This window comes from Erpetoichthys calabaricus, chromosome 12 (genome assembly GCF_900747795.2).
Source record: "Erpetoichthys calabaricus chromosome 12, fErpCal1.3, whole genome shotgun sequence".
NCBI classification, from domain to species: domain Eukaryota; kingdom Metazoa; phylum Chordata; class Cladistia; order Polypteriformes; family Polypteridae; genus Erpetoichthys; species Erpetoichthys calabaricus.
In genome coordinates this window covers 133542748-133557512 of record NC_041405.2, presented here as the reverse complement: position 1 = coordinate 133557512, position 14765 = coordinate 133542748, and the positions used below count along the sequence as shown (strand labels likewise).

Sequence of the window (14765 nt, the reverse complement as noted above, 5' to 3'; positions counted from 1 at the left end):
AGTGGCTGGCTTGATTTCCGTGGGTGTGCGGGCAGCTGTATGGAGTTGGTGGAGTGATCGAGATGGTGCACAGGGTAGTGTGGTCTGTCTTCATTGCTTCATTGGCTTCAGGCAGTTTGTGCTGCAGCCACGGAGGTATATAAGGGAGAGTCGGGCAAGAGAAGAGAAAGAAACCTAAAGAACTGTGATAGTGAAGAGAGAGAGACAGAGACAGAGAGAGATCATGATTGAGATTGAGATTAAAACTTGGTCAGCCCCTCCGTAGGAATGGAGGCAAGCGGTTAGGAGTCCCATAGAGTAACGTGTGATCACCGTTCTTGGGATGGATCAGCTCCAGCTGAACAGTAATGGGGGAGAGCAAAGGATGATAGGAGGTCTCCCAAGGGATCTGACTGGTGGTAGTTTTGTGAGAGGAAGATGGGAGAAGATGGTTTGGGGAGTCATGGCAGATGCGCTGAAGGAGGCAGTCATGGCTAAGCCATGTTTGGAAGGGACCACGGTTGCTGACATCTCTGCCAATTGCAAGTTCTGGAAAGGTGAGTCAGTGAGACAAGAAAAAGAGATGTGTTGGGCTGAATGACAGAAGAAAGGAGAGGATGGAGGGAAGAAAGGGCAAGAAAGGCAAGACAGCGATAGGCAGAAGGATGGTTGCTGCTGCAAAGCAGAGGAAGAGGTGCAGCAAGGATTCCTTGCATCTATGGATATTTATAAAAATGTAGATCCTGTCTTTGTTTTACCTTTTTTTTTATACTTATTTATTGGACTTTTATTTGGTTTTGAAACTTCACCCTGGACACAGGAATTATTTATTAGATTATTTAATATGTAAAGATGGAAGAGTGCCATCCCAGTGGATGTATGACTGATCTCTTTATCCAGATGGCAATCATTATGATTCTGAAACAAACTCTCAGCAATATTGTGGAGTTTTTATCACCGTGAGTTTTACATTTTAATTATATTACTATACATCGGAACTTTAATGAATATTTCCAAACTTTTTTGCTTTGTTACATATTAGGTAAAACATTAATTCAGAAGGTTTTTCATTCTTATTGCAACTTGGACTATATTTCACCAAACATTATTGCTTTATCTCATCATCCAGTTGAATTGTACTTTTTTGCTGAAGGTATAAAAAAATGTTGCAGTGTTAATTGATTAACAGCTTATTTTCAATGGAATAAACCTCCTGATTATAGTTATTTTTTCATAGTTAACAAGGTGAAATTATGGGGCGGCATGGTGGTGCAGTGGTAGCGCTGCTGCCTCGCAGTTAGGAGACCCAGGATCGCTTCCTGGGTCCTCCCTGCGTAGAGTTTGCATGTTCTTCCCGTGTCTGCGTGGGTTTCCTCCGGGTGCTCCGGTTTCCTCCCATCGTCCAAAGACATGCAGGTTAGGTGGATTGGCGATTCTAAATTGGCCTTGGTGTGTGGGTGTGTTTGTGTATGTCCTGCGGTGGGTTGGCACCCTGCCTGGGATTGGTTCCTGCCTTGTGCCCTGTGTTGGCTGGGATTGGCTCCAGCAGTCCCCCGTGACCCTGTGTTCGGCTTCAGCGGGTTGGAAAATGGATGGAAGATGCAATGTTTTGTTGTTCTTTAAATTGTACTTGAAAGCACTTATGGATTAAAAACCCTTTCACTTTAAAATCCATCCATTGCAGCTGTCATGTGAGTCCTCACTTGCCATAGTCCAGTATTCGGTTATGACTATCAACACATGCTGGTTCAACAGGCTCCCATTATGATTTTGGGGGATTGGAACTAACCTGTGCCATTACAGGTCATTCCTCACCAGTCAGTTGGGATGACTCCCATCTCCCAAATGGAAGCAAAGACTGTTTGCAATGCCAGGAGGACAGCCTTACCACCAGCCTGGTGAAATTCCCTACCCTCAGCTGGTTCACCACCTGTGCAATCTCAGTAAGATTGGGTGGTTCACAGCTAAATGGGGGATCAGCCTCAAGAACTGTGGACCCAGAGATGTTCAATGTCCTGGCCAGAGGATCAGCTTTAAACAGCTGCTCAAAGTAGCCAGCCCAGCAGGTCACAGCTGCACTGTTATCCGTAAGGACCATTCCATCAGCCGCCCTGACTGTGACTCTCAGAGAAACAGGTTCAGATGTATGTAATGGACGTGGGTCAATAGACCATGGATGGTATGTCACTTGCTCACAGATTCCTCTAACAAATGCCTCCTTATCTACACCTCAGAGCCTTCACAGCTGTTCCTTTTCAGTTCATGGTAGAGGCCGGAGCTGCCACTCAGCCGTGCTGTGCAATTCCTCTCGATGATATCCAGGGTGCCCTGTGAGATTAAACACCTCCCTCTGGGTACATCAGCAATACCAACACAGCCCTCAGCAACCTTCAGCAGTCGCATCCAAGTCTGCAAGTTCCTTACACAAACTATGTGGAGACTCATTAGAAACAGCCTGTTTTTGGTCCAGCCTCATTTTCCTAGTAGCCTACTGGACCTAAGCTTAATCTTCAAAGTAGCAACTGCAAGTCTGTGGTCAGAATTCAAAAACTGGGCACTTCTGTAGATTGTTCTAAATGTTAATTCAGCTTCCTTCAGATATGAATGAAGATTCTTTAGTTTTTGAGGCACCATTATCCAAACTCTTCACTAGGGGGCAATGCCAGAGATTCAATAGGGAATTTGCACAACAGCAATCTTCATTAACTTTGGAAATCTACTGAAATCTTTTAGAGGTGTCAGCGTGCATCTTTAGAATGTTCATTTGAGATCTGAAAGGTGATGACTACAATCACTTTGATTACTTGGGAGTGGATCTGGAATTTAATTTGTATCTGCTCAGGGTTCTAGAGTGGCACAGTGTAGTTGAGAGAATGATATCTAGCATATCCCTCCAGTGAGTCAGTGTCTTAATGTGGTAGAGTGGTTTGCATGATTCAATGATTCCCTGAGCAATGCTGTTGAGAGTCGTGTACTCCTGGTAGGGCCACTCATGTCGGCAAAGTCAGAGGTGAGAGCCTGACAAAGACCGATACAAGCACTCACACCCCATCCCACCAAGGGTCCATCCAAAGTGGTGCAACTTCCTGCCCTACCTCATTGTCTTGAACCTGGCTTGCCATTTGGATTCCTGACCGGAAGTGAAGTGGTGTGATTGAAGACTGAGCACCCTCACTACCATTGATATCAACACCTCATTTGCTCAGGCTCTTCCTTCCATCTATCTTCCTCATCCTTTCTCCTGCAACAGATGAAGAGAACTACCATTGGGTGATGGTATATGTTCTTAATATGGAACCCGCATGTATGGCAGCTTTGGTGTGATCTAGCATATAGGTTGATAATATTTTTTATTACTAATGTCAAATAATATAAATGTTTAAGCCAGGACATTTATCAGATGAGACCTTTGCAAGCAGGTCAGCTTTACTGGTCAGCTATCCTAGGCTGAGATAAAATGGCAGTCTAACCAGGTATGTAATAGGACTAAGTCACGCTGAAATAAGAACTGTTATGAAGTAGAGAGTTGGCTGGTATGAAGTGGGGGTCTGGGTTGTTCCTGAACTGTTTCATTGGTGAACGGTCCAGAAACTGTCCAGGAGTTGTGTCAGGAGCTACTGAGTCACAATAACAGAAGGCTTAAAAAGGCATGTTCATTCTCTGCCATTTTTCTATCCATGGAGGAAGAGGAGGAGAAGAAGACCACCTCTCTCTGTGGCCATATTCAAAGGCCATGCAGGAGCAAAGATCAATACTAAGACACCCAGCTGTTTAAGCAAGAACGGTTTATCATCCAGGCTGTACTAATATTATTTGCCCACACTCAAATTTGAACTCTGTTTGTAGTTTTGGGCACATTTTCTATAATAAATAAATCTGTCATGTTGCCTGAGGTCACAGATATAAAAGGTAATGAAATATATGAGGGCTAAAGCAGGGATCTGGGGACTTCTTGATCAGGTCTTCATAATAAAAAGCATAAAGGAAAAGAGAGTTTCGCTAGGACCCTATCATGACAAAACACACAGTGCCACAGTATTTAATGCAGCTTTCTTCACAACATTTGGCATCTGCTCTAAGATTTGGGCACTGTCCACCCATACTTACAATGCATTCTCGTATTATTCTGCATTTTTCACATTATTTACTTGATCTAGACATTTTCCTAGGAGGAACCTTTAAAAGCCTGGAATATATCCAAAAAACAGATGCTTTTACCTGTTCCTTTCTTGCAGACGTAAGGCAGGTTATAGTTGCAGGGTACGTCGTTCCACTTTCCTGACTCATGGGCAATCATCACCACGCAGTCTTCTCCACCAGCAAAGAAGTTATCAGGCTGATTTTCACGCCAGTTTTCGTATTGCTGTGTGACAGAGAAAGAGTAACGCAAAGCTTAGATGGAGATCACAAGGGCTCCGTGGAAAACAGCAGCCGTGGGGAGGATAAGCAGCATCTGCCAGCAAAAGTGTGCCAACAGAAACCATTAGGAATTAATGTGACAGGAAGGCTTAATTCACAAAGCATGTAACCGAACCAAGAGCTCTGTGTAGAAGGCCATTCCCTTCGGGGGAAAGAAGTGGGATGAATAATTTAGAAAAAGAAAAAAAAAGGCTGCTATAAACACATGGCAGAAGACATCTAATTTTAAAAAGATTTCTGCACAACCCAAGAAGATGAGCTAAGGTGGAACATCCAGCTGCTGCTTCACTACTCACCAGAGCCATATTGTCTGTCCACTGAAAGTCCTCTTCCACCGTCCGGTCATTCAGGCCAATCCAAGTGTTCTCGTGGCCCAGACCTGTGGGTTCAACCAGTCAAGGAGGGTTAGAATAACGTGAAGAGACGTCAAACAGGAAGAGTCTAAATTGAATGTCAGGGCTGGGATCGGTCATACTGAGTGCCAGGGGGTCTGTGAAAGGTGGGGCTAGGCAGAGGGCAGCTAAGGGCACATGGTGATCTATAGGAGCTTCTTAAATACTATCTTGTGAGCATACTGTAGAGGGTCTTCAAATCCAGACCTGTGCTGAAGGAGTGATAGTACAGTAATGAATGTGTAGATTTGTGGAGCCAGAAAATGAAAATTAGAATAATGCTTGGTGTAGGGATGTGCATTAAATGGAAAGTAAGAGGCCTGTTAGATCATGCATTGGAAAGTTTGAATATGGTGTGGAAAAGGAGTGCTTGAACATTCTATGGGAGGTATTTAAATTTTGTCTAATGGGTTAGGAGGGTCTCCAGGTGAGAAATAGATGGGTTCATGACTTCTTATGCATTTGATCTGCATGTGGAGCATAGGTCATCAACAAAGGATTGCCACTTTTCCTTGTCTCAGGATAGAACCTCTAACTGTCCCCAAGTGGATCTTTGCTTATTTCATTTTGTTCTCTGTTGTTCATTTCAGTGTTGTTCTTGGCTGATCTCTTTTCTGTTTCCCCTGAGGGTTCCGTCACAGGGCTTGGTATGTGACATTTCCTGTTGATCGTCGCATAGTGTGGTCAAGCCATCTCCACTTTCTCCTCCATATTTCATCATTGTCTGTTTTATCATAACTTTTGGCATTGACGATCTGCTGCAGACATCTGTTCATAAAGATCTGCAGTTACTATGTGGAGGTCTCGATGGGCTTACAATCAAACAGATTTCACATTGTTGCTAAATGTTCATAGTTTGGTCTTCAGTCAGGCTACCTGTGATCTCCATAGTGGTTGAAGAATTTAAAGAATTACTGTTACCTTTCTAGTTCTGGTGCTGATATCTTGATCTGTGCCTCCCTAGTTATTGACTATGCTTCCTAAATATATAAACTTTTCAATGTCTTCTAGATTGTTTCCTCTTAAATTAAGATTATTAGGATTGGCATGGTTTATCCTCATTATCTTTGTCTTTCCCCTGTTGATGTGTAGTCCAAATATCTCTGTTCTCCAGGCCAGTGTCTGCATCTTTTCCTCCATATCACTATGCTGGTATGATAAGAGGATGATATCATCAGCAAACTCAATATCTTCTAATTGGTGAATGAGAGACCTTTGAATACTTATCAGATTGTCAAAACAGGGTGGGAATGAGGTGTTCTATGGAGGGTATCAAATATTGACTTTTTGGTGGTGATCTATGAATGAGCACTAGATGGCGCAGTGACTGGAAGGCTGGTGGGGTATTTTATGTAGAGATATATTACTTTGTGGCTTTAGGAGGAGAAGCATAATTTTAGCCTCTGGCAAAGTCATTATGACCTTGGGGAGAAGTGAAAGTGATCTAGAAATGAGAGATCATGTTGAGTCTGATTGAGTCAGGTTAGTGTTTTTTGGAAGAAAAGAAAAATGTGGTGGCTTAGGTAGCATCTGTATTGGAGAAGTTAGGCCATGTCACGATAGACATCTTTTCCAGTGATTGTCAGTCATAACCTTCATTCACATAATCTTAAATAATACTGTGATAGGGATGGGGCAGGACATTCTGTGCAAGAATGGTCAAACTCTGCTGAGTGACTTGGAAGTGTAGCAGCAAGTGTGGATGAATGGCAGGAGAGAACCAGACTTGTAAAATTTCAACTGATTTGGGTTAGATAACAATTCCAACATTGATGAGGAATGACATGTGCAGATGTGGGCAAAAGAAAAGTGGTTATATAAGGGTCTGGAGTTCATCGTGGATACATTTAAAATAACACAACATGCTTAATCCCATTCAGGTTCACTGTAGTCAGAGCCTATCCTGGAAACACTGAGCACAAGGCAGGAGACAGCCCTGGATTGGGGGCCACACTCACATACATACCCATATTTGGCCAATCTCAAATCCAAAAACTAACCAATACATACGTCGTTGGGGCTGCAGGAAGAAAATCCATCCAAAATGATGGGAACATCCACGCTCCACATGGACAACAACTGGTAAATTTTTATGGAGTCACACCACAAAGCATCACAGTTAGAAGATTTGCACTGTGATGAACTGTCAGAGGCCAGTCAGAACCCACAAGATGTGACAGAGGAGCAATCCCCTTGAAGCGTAAACTAAAGGAGTTACTCCATTGGTCAATCACACAGAGACCACCTCTGAATCTTGTGTGTGGTGTGCTTCCCGGTGATGTCAAATATCTGTGTCAGCCCCCACCTTTTCTGTGCAGTGTTAACACTACACTCCATCCACCCACAGTACAAATCCCATCCTCGTCACCAAATGAACTGTCATGGACTAACACCATGAAGCATCTAATTTTAATGATTTGCACTGTGTCAACTGACGATGACTACTCGTGAACCCAAAAGAAATGGCAATCCCCTTGAAACGTAAGCCAAAGGAGTAAACCCATTAGTCAGTCACGCTTAGACCACCTCTGAACATTGTGAGTGGTGTGCTTCTCGGTGACGTAATATGATCTGTGTCAGCCCCCATTTTTTCTGTGCAGTGTTGCCACTACACTCCACCCACCCACAGTGCAAATCCCATCCTCATCGCCAAGTGAATTGCCATGGACTCATAGTGCAAGGCAATCTCAGTTCAGTCATCTCAGTTCTGCACTGTGGTGAGTTGCTGGTGGTCAGACTCGCACCCACAACATCTAATTCCGAAGCGATAGTCAACCTTGCCTTCTGAGCCAGTGATAGTGACTCTCCCTTCTGAGCCAGATCTTTTAGGTTCATGACTAGCTGCCACACAGCATCTGTGTGGTGGTAGCACTAACTACACCACTGTGCCGCCCCCGTAAATGTTTACATGAAAATAAATTTTTGGGTCAGACCATTGATGAAGTTCTGCTCCTCCAGTGAGTGGATGCTGGCCAGGTGCCCGCTGTGCTCCCTGCAGTCCTTCTCAGCATCCTCCCATGTGTGTCTGTGTGAGAAGTATCGGTAGCAGTGACCATGGAACTTCCTCCAACTGTGCTCACAACCCTCTGTATCTGAAAAAAGAACCATCTGAGAGTTAGTCGCGATGCCTAGTGGCCAGGCAGGAGCATCCAGGCAGATGTTGAAGAAAGCTGTAATTTTCTTTCCATTTTCAGCCAGCTGTCTCTATTGGCATAGCAGCGGCTTTACCAGATGGCGCCCTCCCCTCTGGTGGGCTCTGTTCCTTTTTATGTGCCTGTCCTATATTACAGGCTGGACCATGGTGTATTCCAGGGTGCCATTTCACAGCCCCTTATTCTGCAAATAAAGCTCATAAGTGACACCAAATTCCCCCCAACACGCACACACCTAACAGACTGAATGGCCTCCACTCTCCTTGACTCTCAGGCCCACGCAGTGAAGCCGCGACTGCTCACAAATCAAAGGTGACACCAGCAAATTGCCTGGCCAGCCGCTGCCCTGCTTAACATGCAGATGAATGCGTGAGAGGCGGCAAAAGCTGATCACTGCGGAGACCTGCCTGCTGGTGCCCGTTGCTCACAGCCACCCACTGCTTTGCAGGCTGCCAATTAGGCATAAAAAATGCTGCCTGCCTATCTGCTCAAGTGTGTGCACATGCGCTCATATGCATGATGGTAGGACTGTTACCATAAGTGTGTTAATGCGGACTTGTTTCTGCAAACTTGTGATGGCATTTGTGGGCATAGGTGTAGTCATGGGTGTTTGTGCAAAATGATGTGTCCTTGAAATCATGAGACACATCCATGTATGTCTGCAGAGCAATCCATGTTAATGGTGTTTTGCATTTGTGTAAAAACTTGTATACTTGACCTTCATAGGGTGCTGCTCCAGCATTTTACAAACTCAAGATGAGACATGAATTAGTCCAGGAAAAGGACATTCTCCCAGAAGCTGGCCCGTGTGACACCAACCAGCATACAAAACCCTGGTAGGTGGCCTGAAAACACAGCCACTAGGGGGCAGTAACCGTATGATTTCAAATCTGTGCCCTACGCCTTCTAATTTGGGAGCAGCTGGGAGGTCAGGCAGGGGCCTATCCAAACTGAGACAGTGCCAGAAGGGTCCAGGGGGGAATGCAGGGTGGTCTGGCTACACAAAAACCCGAGTGATCATGCAAGAAGAAGACTTGTGAGGGAGGCCACCAAGAGACCTGTGAGAACTCCAAAGGAGTTACAAACTACAGCGGTTAGATTGGAGAGAATGTGCAGACTGTTGTTGGGTGCTTCACCAGTCACAGATTTATGGGAGACTGGCAAAGAGAAAACCACTGTTAAAAAATGCAGATGACCTCCAGGCTTGAGATTTCCAGAAAGTACACACATAGGAGACACTCTGAAGTCAGCTGGAAGAAGGTTCTGTGGTGTGATGAGACCAAAATTGCTCATTTTGGCCATCAGACTCATCATGTTTAGTTTAAGCCAGATACTGCACATTTTCAAAACCACACCATCCACACTGGGAAGCCTGGTGGTGGCCACATTGTGCTATGGGGATGTTTCTCTGCAGCAGGCTCAAGAAGGCTTGTAAAGGTAACACAAATGCAGTAAAATACATGGAAATCCCAGAGGAAAACCTGATGCAGTCTGCCAGAAACCTCCACCTTGGGAGAAGATTTTCTTTCCAGCACCAAGCATAACACCAAAGCTACCCAAGAGCGGCTTCAAAACAACAATGTGAATGTCCTGGAGTGGCTGAGCTGGAGTTAACATCTCAATCCAACAGAGAATTTGTGGCTGGACTTGAAAAAGGCTGTTCACTCACGATCACCATGCAGCCTGACAAAGCTTGAGCAGATTTGTAAAGAAGAAATGGGGAAAATGGTATGTAGAGATCAGTGTAGAGATGTGCAAAGCTGATAAACACCTGAGTACACAGACTCAAGGCTGTTATGGCTGTCAAAGATGCATCTACTGAATATAAAGGGGGTGAATACTTATGTGATTAACTGTTTTGTGTTTTATATTTGTAATTAATTTAGACCACTGTACAGAGATCTGCTTTCACTTTGCCATTAAGGCAGACTTTTTCTGTGGCTCGGTGTCAAAAAAAACAAATGAAATCCACTTTGATTCAATGTTGTGATATCTTAAAAGGATGAATATTTTTTATTGGCACCACATATACAGTGTGTGTCTGCACCACTCTGGCCTTTTGCACTTACTGGTACGCATGTGATTGTGTATGACTAGAAAATGTTAGTACATGTGTTTTGGTGTACACACCTATACCATGTATATCTGTTGGTGTGGTGGTTTGTGATGCAGAGTGGTGGACCACTGCACCCCCAAGTATTTTAAAAGCTCTACTTAAATTAATTTGGTAATGAGCAATAAACATGAAATAAATGTGTTTATTTGCACAACATGCCTGGTGTCAGCGCATGTCAACATCCATTAAAAATGGGTTCTGGCTTGTATTTGTTTAATTTCTGTGTGAATAAAAAAAAATTATGTGTGAATTCCTGTGTTTCCTGAGTGAAGGGCGCCGACCAAATGAGAGTCTATGCAAGTCTTTGATCTTTTGACAAACAGGTGACCTGAGGCTGCCCTTTAATTGGTTGCTTTCAGATTTTTCCGGGGACGCAGCTCTCTGTGCTCAGGACACTCCCACATTTATTGGCAGCAAATAAGCATTGTTTTAGGTTTTGTTAAGCTAACGTGATTGGACAATCATCAACAGACTATGTCATGTTGATATCAGTGGTTCACTGTTCACACCTGCCTTTAACGTTATGTAACTACAGATGAGCGAGAGCGACTTTGATGGCAGCTTCAAGAGGAACTTCAGAAATTAAAGAAAATTCGGTTATTTCTTTAACGAAACACCCCTTCATAAATCGTTCACTTGAAGAAAGAAAAAAGATAAAGAAGTTAGGACTAGACTGACCTGACTTAAGAATTCAGCAGCAGGCAAGTGATTGAGGACGAGCTTACACATTGACTTTTTACCACTCTTGTTATGACAAACGGAGTTGGCTCACCGGGTGTGATGTAAGTAATGCCTTTTTTTGCTTTCCTTTTTGCTGTTTCAAAGCGTTGGTAGCGAAACTTTGTGGGGTACGAGATTGAAAACATCTTTCTGAAGAATGCAAGAGGCATGAGAGTAGCCACAGTCATTTGGACAATCGCAGGAGGCTAATTTTTTTTGGCAGGCTGGCTCTGAGGCTGTGGATCTGTGCCAGCAATTTGAAAGTTGCTGGTTTGAATTCTGTAAATGCCAGAAGTAATTCCACTCCATTGGGCCCTTGAGCAAGGCCCTTAACCTGCAATGATGTTAACCTGCATCCAGCCCTGCAAGCAGGTCCTCCAACCTGCAGGGAAAACTTGGGGGTTGGTGACAGGATTGGCACTGCAGCCACTGTAAACAAACTCCAACTGTTCCATTCCATTTGAACCAGTGTGGTGCTGAGGTGTCACCCGTTGCATGACTGGGTGAGTGAGACAATGTGCTGTTTCAGTGCTCCCAACCTCTCTCTCTCTCTCTTAGTATTGCTGAACATCCAAATGAAGGCTGCAGGATTGGCATTAGATGGCACAACAAAGAGCTGACCAAAAAAGACACACCCTGTCCAGAATAGCAGACTGTGTGAAATATTGTGGGGCATTTGAATTGGCTTTGCGTGGCCATGATGAGAGCGAGAGCTCTGATAAGCCCAAAGTGATTACTTCTCCAAACAATGCATTGAAAAGGCTTAGAACGCTATGGTGACTACACCTATAATGTAACAACAGCAGCCTCAGTAAATAGGGGCCTTCTTTTACTAGGCATTCTACAGCTTGTGCAACTGGAAGCGATTCAAAATATTCGCGACGTGTAATCACAGAAGCAATTCAATGCTGGGCTATGTAAGGCTCTTCATTTCATAAAATAGAAACTAAACAAACAAATACAAATAAAAACAAGCAAAGTTAGTTGCATTCAACCTGACAATAGACTTGGTATGTTGTGATTCAGATTGTGAGTTTTCTTTTTATACATCGTGTGTTTTATTCCCTTAGTGTGCTTCAGTAACAGGGCTACTATTTGTTAAGGTCATGCAGGTTAAGAAGGTTGAAAACATTCACTTGATGGTGTCGTTCACTGTAGGCTATTATTGGTGTCTATAGTTTGGATGCTATCATGCCAGTTAAATGTTTTTTTTTGTTACTTTTGCTTTATTTTTTGCATCATTGTAAGGCCATACTTTAAGATTTCTTCTTATAATAGCCAAGAAGGATAGAGTTTTATTTTTAATGTCTGGTTGTTTTAATTTGAGTACGTTGTGTACATTACTAAGCAGGTTTTTATTAGTGGACCCCCCACATTTGGCTTCTGATGTCAAGTTCAATAAATCGTTGTCACACACATGTGCTTGGGAGGCAGTCCAAGGGCTTAACTGGGAGTACAGAGGTACAGAGCCAGTGGTTGATGAACAGCACTAACGCCTGTCACACACTTGCGAGTAGGAGACAACTTAAGGGCCTGAACAATAGTAATTCCACATCCGACCAGGGGGCGGTGGGGTGCACTGACTGTGTTTCTCAATCCCTTACAGACCATTCTCTGGAAATTCAAGTGGGATTCCGGTGTCTTAGATCAGGGGTCCCCAACCCCCGGTCCGCGGCCCACTACCGGTCCGCAGCCGTCTGACAGCCGGGCCGCGAGAGAACTGCCGGCAACGGCGACTCACTCAGACTTTTCAGAACGCTTGGCGGGCGGGGCTTTGCAGCGGCGCAGAGAGAGGAGAGATACCAAGGTGAGAGAGTATTACAACAAAGTATTTTTATGGTCCCGACAGTTTCCCCATATGACATGAGTCTATAGAAATCACGTTACTACGAAGGACATTCAACAGATGCTTTCATTACAACGAAGTGACCTTGAAATGCTTGAACGAATCATCCACAGAGCAGTTAGATCTGTGGTTGCAGCTCAGTTGTGCACGTTTGCACAACGATCCCCAAACAGAAACATTGTAAAAAAATCTCTTTCTTCGAACTTTCCTCGTACTGTTTTTTTTTGTTTTTGTTGTCTGTGGTTTTCATTGATACCTTTTGCTTATTGCTTGTCAACATTTGAAAAACATCCATTGGAATTTAACTCATTGTCACCCTCCTATAGAAACGGCAGACACGAAAAAAAGATTGCAGTGTTTGTGATGTGCAATCTGTTGGACTGGCAAATGTAAAGCATATGTCTTTGTTATATGCAAAAAAAGAAGAAAAATCTCAGATTGCAAACGTATGCGAACTGCTTAATAACTTTAATAATAATAGAAATGTTATGTAAATTGTGTATAAAACTGAATCCCCCCCCCCCCCCAACCAACCCCCCCCAACCGGTCCGTGGAAAAATTTGCATCTAATAAAGTGGTCCTTGCTGTCAAAAAGGTTGGGGACCACTGTCTTAGATGACCTCACTTCTGGCTCTGGCACTTTTGATGACGTCACTTCTGGTTCAGGCACCTCAGATGATGTCATTTCTGGTATAATGATGCCATCTTTGCTGGCATGAGTCAGTTTAGTTGTGGACTCCGATCTGTAAAGATCTGTGTTTGTTTCAACCTTTTTGCAGGTAGGACATAATTTACGGTGGCTGCCCCAAACCTTCATGGTGTCTCTGTGTAATCTTTGTGACACACCTTTTTTCTCTCTTCCACAGACCACCAGAAAGAAGAGCCAATTAAGACTCCACCTAGTTTCACCTCTTTGTCACTCCCTCCTGCAGACGTCATTTCCGTCTGAGATCCCACCCCTTTGTTTTCCTCCTATATAAACCTAAGCTTTCATTTTGTTAGCCAGTCAGATGTTGGCTCAGTCTTATATGATTACTCTTTTCTTGTTGACGATTGCTTTCAGAGTATACGGGGTGGATTCCCAACACATTTTACAGTGGTTCACTTGTTTATTTCTTCACACTGTCTTATCTGGGTGAAATTTTATATGCCCACCCACCAACAAATTTCTGGCTACGCTACTACCACTACTAATCTTATATGTAAACGTCTACGTGTGGAATGTGTGTGTGTGTCTGTTTGTCCAGCCTGGAAGTGCAAGGGCTACAGCATGAAGCTCAAAGTGCCGGCAAGGTGGCCCAAATTAATGAGCTGGAAGAAGAAAGAAGTGCGAGGCTACAACATGAAGCTGAAAGAAAGTGACTCCATCGACAAAATGAAACCGCAGAGGAAAGACAAACGAAAGAGAAATTTTCTTATCCGCTGATGGATGAGGGGGGCGAGCATGTCCGCAAAACGAAAACGCCGACTCTGCATATCATTTTTTTTTCTGACAATTTCAATAGTTTCTAGGAGCCTAGGCTTTATACAGCACGGGCTTACACAACTAGTACTAATAATAATTCTTTATATTGACATAGTGCTTTTCTCACCACTCAAAGTGCTCTGTGTGTAGGCACCATTACAGTTGGTGTATGTGTGTTTTTCTTTTCTTTTCTCCTGAGCTATGAAGTGCTTGGTGAGAACTGTCCCCCCAAAAACTGCACCCACATTTGTTTCACCGGCACGTGTGCATGGGTTACGTGAGTGTATACATGTGTATGATTCTATGACTTTGCCCAAAGGTACGTTTTTATCCTTGGTGCTGGGGAGAGAGATAGCGCAGAAGCAAGAAAGTGTGGGAGAAGGCAGTTTATCTAAAACCTCCGCCATCACCATCAGTAAGCCATATTGCAACACCTCCAACCATATGAGACGAAGGGCAGACGACTGTTCGCTTCAATTTGAGAAGACATGACATGTCCCTTTGTGCTTTTCCTCACGCCAAAAAGGCATCAATAATATAAAAGTAAGATAATAAAGAAGCAATTAGAGCCACTCCTCAGGGATTTAATTTAGAGAGGCTTCAGATAGTCTCGGAGCGAGAGCTGACAGCCGCACGGGCATTCAGGGTCGCAGGCAACTCAATTAGTGGCGTCGCT

General features: G+C 43.8%; 1 protein-coding gene across 1 annotated transcript in view; it reads right to left on the bottom strand.

Moving 5' to 3' along the window:
• The window catches only part of ncanb (neurocan b), a 166016-nt gene that overhangs the window by 12960 nt on the left and 138291 nt on the right, over window positions 1-14765 (bottom strand). The window contains 3 exon segments of the mRNA XM_051934684.1: window positions 4198-4342; window positions 4695-4777; window positions 7724-7882. Coding sequence (XP_051790644.1) covers window positions 4198-4342; window positions 4695-4777; window positions 7724-7882 — 387 coding nt within the window.